Source organism: Melampsora larici-populina, assembly GCF_000204055.1.
Source record: "Melampsora larici-populina 98AG31 unplaced genomic scaffold MELLAscaffold_47, whole genome shotgun sequence".
In the NCBI taxonomy this organism is placed as follows: Eukaryota; Fungi; Basidiomycota; class Pucciniomycetes; order Pucciniales; family Melampsoraceae; genus Melampsora; species Melampsora laricis-populina.
Window position 1 is genome coordinate 350,608 of NW_006768811.1, and position 7,136 is coordinate 357,743.

General features: G+C 41.9%; 2 protein-coding genes across 2 annotated transcripts in view; both read right to left on the reverse strand.

The window, feature by feature from the left end:
• Positions 1–5,129: 5,129 nt before the first annotated feature.
• Positions 5,130–5,378, reverse strand: MlpPh11 (pheromone precursor with three tandem repeats of a putative pheromone peptide; the record flags this gene model as incomplete). Its single annotated transcript, XM_007415025.1, has 1 exon — positions 5,130–5,378. The coding sequence occupies one exon, from the start codon at positions 5,376–5,378 to the stop codon at positions 5,130–5,132; it is 249 nt and encodes an 82-aa protein (XP_007415087.1).
• A 498-nt stretch (positions 5,379–5,876) lies between these two features.
• Positions 5,877–7,136, reverse strand: part of MELLADRAFT_110763 (uncharacterized protein) — a gene marked incomplete at both ends in the record, with an annotated part of 2,558 nt that continues 1,298 nt past the window's right edge. The window contains one exon of the mRNA XM_007415024.1: positions 5,877–6,356. Coding sequence (XP_007415086.1) covers positions 5,877–6,356 — 480 coding nt within the window. The remainder of the gene's footprint in view (positions 6,357–7,136) is intronic.

Genomic DNA, 7,136 nt, shown 5'->3' on the forward strand with positions numbered 1-7,136 from the left:
AAGAGCGATGGGGGGGAAGTCAAAATCCTGTGGAAAAAAACATGTGAGTATTTAAAACAACTGCTCGGTAGATTGATAGGAAGAGACTTGTCAGGAATGGATGATGGAGAATTAAGGATAGGATTCTCGATGGAGAGATGGTCTCTCGAGTATATATAGTGGATCCGATTCTTGGATAATTTCGCCATCACATTGATCTGTTGCTGTTGCTGTAGTGGAAGAAACCAGAAAAAGAAACCAGATGCGACAGATCCTGACTTACAAGAATCTACAGATAACTCAGAACCGGTCAATGCCGCAACAACTACACCACCAATAGTTAAATAAACACCAGTTTCATGACAAATTGCTGAAGCTCCAACACTTTTCATCCACGGTAAGCCTAGAATAATAATCTTGTCCGTGAATTGAAGTAACTCCCAACTTTTCTGATAATTTAACCAGCGATGATGAATTTGAAATAGCCGTTAATGTTCCGCACAATTCTCTATCTATCACACCACTTGCTCCAGCCGATCCATCAAATCCAAAACAACGCATTGGTTCGCGAGATATAGTCGAAATCCGATGTTTGTTGACTAAATCTTGACTAATGAGATCTGCCATTGCACCTGTATCGATCAACGCCATCACTGCAACTGGAGATCCATCATTTGAAAGGGTAAATGGTACAATGAACTTGCCATTAGCAGTTTGACTGGTATCAATTCTGATTGAACTGATATCAAACTGTACCTCTTGTTGCATCTCATCCTGAAACATAACCTCATTCATGTCTGAAAAATAATCCGCAAGAAGACCATTGGTTGCCAAATCTTCTTCTTCTGATGAATTAATAAACGCAATTGAATTAATGTTGAACTCTTCTGAATGAATTTGACTTGGACCTTCAACTTGACGTTCGACATTGACTTGCAAAACCGACTTAATGTTCAAAAATTGTAATTTTCCTTGTAAGGTTTTATTTTGATTTGGACAGACTCCTTTCGCATGTGATCCTTGTAAATCATAAGCTTTAAGACATCTTGCGCAGATCTTGCGTTCCTTACAAGCATTCATAATCTGAAAAAATTGACGGTTTCTTCTTGTTTGCTCCTAAATCGATCGAATCAATATCCATTGGCGTAGCTTGATCAGGTCGATGGACTTGCACATGAGTAGGTCAATATTGATGAACATGCTGAGAGTCTGGTTTGTGAATCTTCTTGACATAAGATGGATGGCTTGAAGGTAACATATCTGACATCTCTTGAACAATTTCCGCCGCTAAAACAGCCAAATTCATCTTTTCTTGTAAGACATTTGATCTAGTCCAATTCGGTAATCGACAAGCTTCGGCAACTATGTCGGGATCCAAACCTTTGACGTACTTGATGATAGCATCTTCTTTCGATATACTGACACGAATAACGACAGATAAAAATCTTGAATTGTAGTCGATAATTGAGTGAGAACCTTGTCGACATTCATCCAGCTTCTTATGATTTGTCCTATCTTCGTTCTTATCGGCAAAAATAATTCTCATTTCTCGTAAAAATAAAGAAAAAGACTGCAATGGACCTAATTTGTACGGCAACGCCTTAAGATCATCAAACCCATCAAAAACACCACTTTCTGCTGCATTTGATTCCAATAACGACATAAACCAATTACTTGCAGTCGATCGTGGTTCAAATAAGGTTGACAGCCAATTGATCTTGAATTTGTCATCCTTGTTCGAAAAATAAGATTCGTTCTCACGCATTTCCTAAAAAAAATCTTGAAAAAATGATTTTAAATGCGCAGCAGTACCGTTAAAACGAACATTATTTCGAAAACGAGGAGTTTGAACAATTTGAGCTGAATTAGAATTAGCACTTGGAGGTTGATAAGGTGGCCTGAAGTTTTGAAACTCAGCATACTGAGGAACTGATGTATGCGGTCGTGGTTCATAATGTGGTTGAGGATGAACAGGTTGCGAATAATTTGGAACTTGAGTATTTATTGGTGGAGGAACAGGATGACCAAATAAAGCACTTTGTTGATATTGCGGTATTTGATTAAACTGTTGCGGAGTAAAAGATCTATTAAACTGAGGAGGCGGAGGTTGATTAAAATGAGGAGGTGGTTGATTAAATTGAGGAGGTTGATTAAATTGAGGAAAAGGAGGTTGTTGATTAAACAAAGGATGAGAAAAAATTGGAGGAACAGTAAAAGATGGTTGAGGTTGATTAAGAAACGATGGTGCTTGCTGATGAGGAGGTAAATCTCTTTCGATATTTATTCCATTAAGTCCTTGAGTCAAATCTTCAACGGTCACGTGTGGAACACCTTGATTTTCATTTTGAGCTCTTAAGGTATTCATCTGAGATTTGGATAATTGAAGTTGTAATTGCTGTACTTGATCTTGCAACAATCAAACTTCTTCAGGAGTTTGTGGCCGAGGAGGATCAGGTCGTACACTTTCCATGTCAAATAACGATGAGATATCAGTATTACCAGTTCTTGGCTCACCCCAAGGATCCATCTTACTCTTCGTTGTCTGGAAAAATTGAAGTATCCGGTGAACTTTCTCCTAAACGATGTCTTAGAAGATGGATTGATTCAATATATTCAATACACAACAAATTGATAAACGATTCTCTATAATTGAAATTTGAAAAGGGATTTTCTTCAGGAAATTCGAAATAAGGTAATTCTCTAAATAATTCCCGAAGTTCTTCAACTGAGATAGAAACAGGATGAATATATAATTGACGAAATGCGTGATGAAATGAATTAATACTAATCATAAAAGTAAATGAAAAAAAAAATTCAAAAACTTGTAGATTTTAAAATCTTGAAGGTTTAAAGATTGAAATTAAAATGTGATGCTCTGCCTTGTATATTAATACAAGTCTGGTCTTAGACGATTGAACCCGTCCTGGTCTGGTCTTGGTAATATGAATTTCTAAAAAGGAAGGAAAGATAATAATAATTTCGATAAAGAAAAAGAGAAAAGTAAAAGTCAAAATCGAGAAAACAATATAAGAAAAACCAAAATATAATCAGGCACAAATCACCTTTACAAGCACGTAATGCAAAACAGAAAATAACTCATCAAACAAACTAAGAAAGAAAACTAAAAATAAAATAACGGCTAAGTTGAGAATACCTAATTAACTAAAAAGGTTCCTAACCGTGCCCTAACAACAGAACAACGTCTATGACACTTGGGCTCCTACCGTGAGTGATTGCTTTTGTAATTAATCGCGCTTAGCTGACATGGCAATGCAATTAGGTATTGTCTTGGAGTTCAATGCAATCTATGCGAACGCACTCGGCGCGGATGCAGATGTCCATGACGACACAAGGCAAATAGGAGCGTTGTTAAACTTGGAAGGTATTGTAATGGAATACTCGAAGGAGATGAACATATGGGTCATCAACGTGAGCGTCCATTTATTAACTTAAATTGATCATTGGTTGAATTTCGCATTTTGAGTGGGTCACAAGTGTGGAATTGCACCGTCCACACATACTATATAGTCAATTGAAATTATACAACGGCAGCAATCGTAGGTATATGGATAATGATAATGAGGCTCAATTGTTCTGTAGCGATATAGGAGGACAGTAGCTCAGCAATATTGAGGTAATGCACTGAATGTAGATCGACAACTTAACCTAATAGATATATGTTCACATGTTATTAGCTGAGATTGTTATATGCAATTCGAATGTGCCAATCGGTCTAAACATTTAGAAGATCAAGCTTCCATTGCATTGGGAGTAGATTGGAAATGAAAAGACATGTGGTCGCTGGCGACAATAAGAAGATTATTAAATTTCGGGACGTTCAGGCATGATTCATACGTTCTGTAACGTTGAGATTAGGAGCGCACACGATGCGGATTGTATGCGAATGCGGGTCGTGACACTCGCAAATGCATGATTAATACTGTGTGGCGGCTGGCCGCCTATTATCTAGTAACAACCTATAAAACCAAATCATTCTCTAGTAGTCTCCAGAGTCATCCCCACAAGTTAAGTTCTTCTGTTCGCATTGGTCTGTCTAGTTTCATAGTCGCGAAAGCAGTTGTGAAAGGTTGTGAAAGGTTGTGAGAGGCCTTAAGAATGTCCGAGGAAAGATTAGGCCACTCTTGGAACTATGGGTGAAGGTAGGAAGGGACTTAGCAGCTTAGCAGGGGCGGAGCTCCGCGGGAGCTCAAAACGTATGTTTCCAATAGACTACCCTTAGTAGGCGCATTCCGGGGTCCTGGTTTTGCACCGTGACGAGATTTTCAAAAAAGATCAATCTTTGTTGATTCCCCGACCACAATACACATGGCACGGTCTTTCTCAACTAGAAGAATGATGGTAAAAGTTGGCACCTGCGGCTGACGCTCTAGTCATTAATGAGAGCAAAATCAAATGACACCTCTCGCATTTGCCCGGTCTTTGTTCAAGTAAATCATGATTGGGGTTTGCAACCTGCGATTGTAGGAGGGCCACCCAGTTGCGTGTTTTCTTTCCTCGTCGAAGCTTACAGAATGGGGGACAAACATACGCACACATAGTGCTTTGTTGATACGTGTTGTATGATAAGATAGAGGAACATGATTGCAATGGATCAGATAATGCGGAGTCAGTTTGATTATAGGCGCTTGTCCACATCTAAGTGTATCACCTGGACTACAAGAGAGTAGGCACAAAGACAACATCTTCCTCAAGCAGAGAGATGGCGGGTCCGTGATTTTGATGTGGTATTGGGGGGGAAGGCACAACGACAGATATTAGTAAGCGCAGCTAGCAAGGGGCAATTTGCACCTGGCTCTCAATGAGGTAGGCTGATGGATGTGGTAGCGGCAGCAGGGATTTGGCTCTTGTACTTTACTCGCATGCTACAAAGCAAAAATAGGCTCTCGCCTTGCAATGGAAACTCAAGATGCGGTGGCACAGTTGTTCAATTAGCGTGTTGGTCATACATGATAGTTAGAGTGTAAAGTCACAACTTGAATATCCAACGGGTAAATGAACCTGTCAATTCGATGAGGGAAGTGAAGAACTTGGTTTCAGCCATCAAGCCCGAACAAAGACGGTTTTCACTGTTTCAGAAGAACCTACTCGCAAGACCTCGGGTGTTCATTTGAATAGCACAAGCTGGTGTCCTAATTGATGTTGCAAACGTGAGAGCCGTTGCCTATCTGTTTTGAGGGGACCACTGACGTCTCGGCTTCATGTTCGGCTTTGGAGACGGTGCAGACGTGCGAGCCATTTCCAATCTGTTTGGCAACGACGCATACATGAGAACCATTCCCAATTTGCCCCCGTCGTCCGTTGGAAGCAGTGGCGGGACTATTTACATCGGCATCCCTGGATTGAGTCGCGAAGTTAGAGGTGGTGGTAGTGGGTGACATATTGATATGACGATGGATTGAAGCAAATAGCTCAAGGTGTTTTGGATGATTGTTGGTGGATAGGGTGAGGGATTGAGCGATAGTTGAGTTGTTTGAGGTAGCAATTCACCACGGGGTGCCGACGCCTTATATAGGCGCGAGTCTGGCAGTTGCAGTTGTGTAGTACACCTCGCGAGCCGGACAGCTTTTGTTGACAAAGGTACACAAGTCCGAAAAATGCATGTACCTCGCTTGGTAACAAAAGCAAGTCGCAAAATGCAAGGACTGTTGTGTGTGACTCGAGGCTTTTAGGGACTTATTCTGGTGCAAGATTCCTCGCGAAAAGTCTTCGAGAAAAGCATTCATCAAAGCCCTTCTCCAAAGAGCTTCCGCGATCACCCATGGATCATTATGAAGAGCTCGTCAAAAGCAAACGTACGGTGCACCCGATCGCACTCTCTTTGCTCCTTTTATTCCTTGACTTTGTTAAGACGCCTCTGGAAGAGTCCTTTGGAGTAGTCATGCGCCTTCGGAAAAGTCGTACGACTTTTCCCAATGCGGTGTTTTCTTTCTTTCTGATGATTTGATCTCATTGATCAATAAAGTGTGTTCCCCAATATGGGATTCACACTCACGTGAAATCTCTTTCATCTTATTTCTGAACCCGCGATTCTTGTGAGAATCATCTCGTGTGATCTCTGCATTGATGTATGGGTTCGTCAGTGCCTTTCTCAAGGCCATGTGAGAGAAGGGCTGTTTAAAATTTGGCATCATCATAGCCTCGTGAGGCGAAGGTGAGGGACGTTGTTGACGGCTTGTTGAGTTCAGATGGATCATGGCATTGGCAGAATTGGCAGATCTCTCCTTGCCGCCACCGGATAACCGGCGGACAACCCCATTGAAGCTCGGGCGGACCAGAGAACTCCTGGGGTCTGGATTCGGGAAAGCCAGAACCGACTGGGCGATCGTCGAGGCTCGGCTGACTTGGAGTGTCTCGGCCTGGGATCACATTGTAAATTCAGAATTTTTCATCGTTTATCAACCCAAACCCCCAAAAAACACACCTCGACTAGCCCTAGAATGCCATCGAAACGCCCGCCGGGCATCGATGAGGATAATCCATCGCCTCACCCGAAAAATCCGAGGCCAAACCAAGGACCAATGGACCCAAACGCTATGGAGGATGTGCTCACGTCCTTAGCTAACAACAGCTCGAGCTCAACCGATGCGCTCTTACGTACAGTGATCCAAATGCTGTCAATGTTTATGGAGACCATTAAAAATTTGAATGATAAGATCGACAAACTAGAAGCCGAAAGAAACAAGGAACCAACAACGAGCCCACGTACGATCATTCAACCGCAACTGCCCCCTTCTTCTGGCCACCAAACAACCAGACCAAACGCTTGGATTAATCCTTACCCGAAACGAACACAACCCACTGGCCCAAAGCCTCCTCCTAAGAACGCAGAAATCAACAACTTTAGAGCGGCCACTCTGATCATACACAAAGCCCCCGGATTAGAACCCTTCAAAGGCATGAGGAGCCCGGAAATCGTACGAAGCATTAACTCAACCCTAGCCGCATTAGACGCGAACGTGAACGATGTCCCTGTCAAAATTAGAGGCGCTCTAGTACTCAACTCACGTGACATTTTACTGAATATGGATAACCGCCTCTTGAAGAACTGGGTCTTGCAGAACAAGCACATCTGGACCAAAATGGCTCACAAAGACTTTGAAACGACACAGGCTAGATACCCGATTTTATTTACCTTT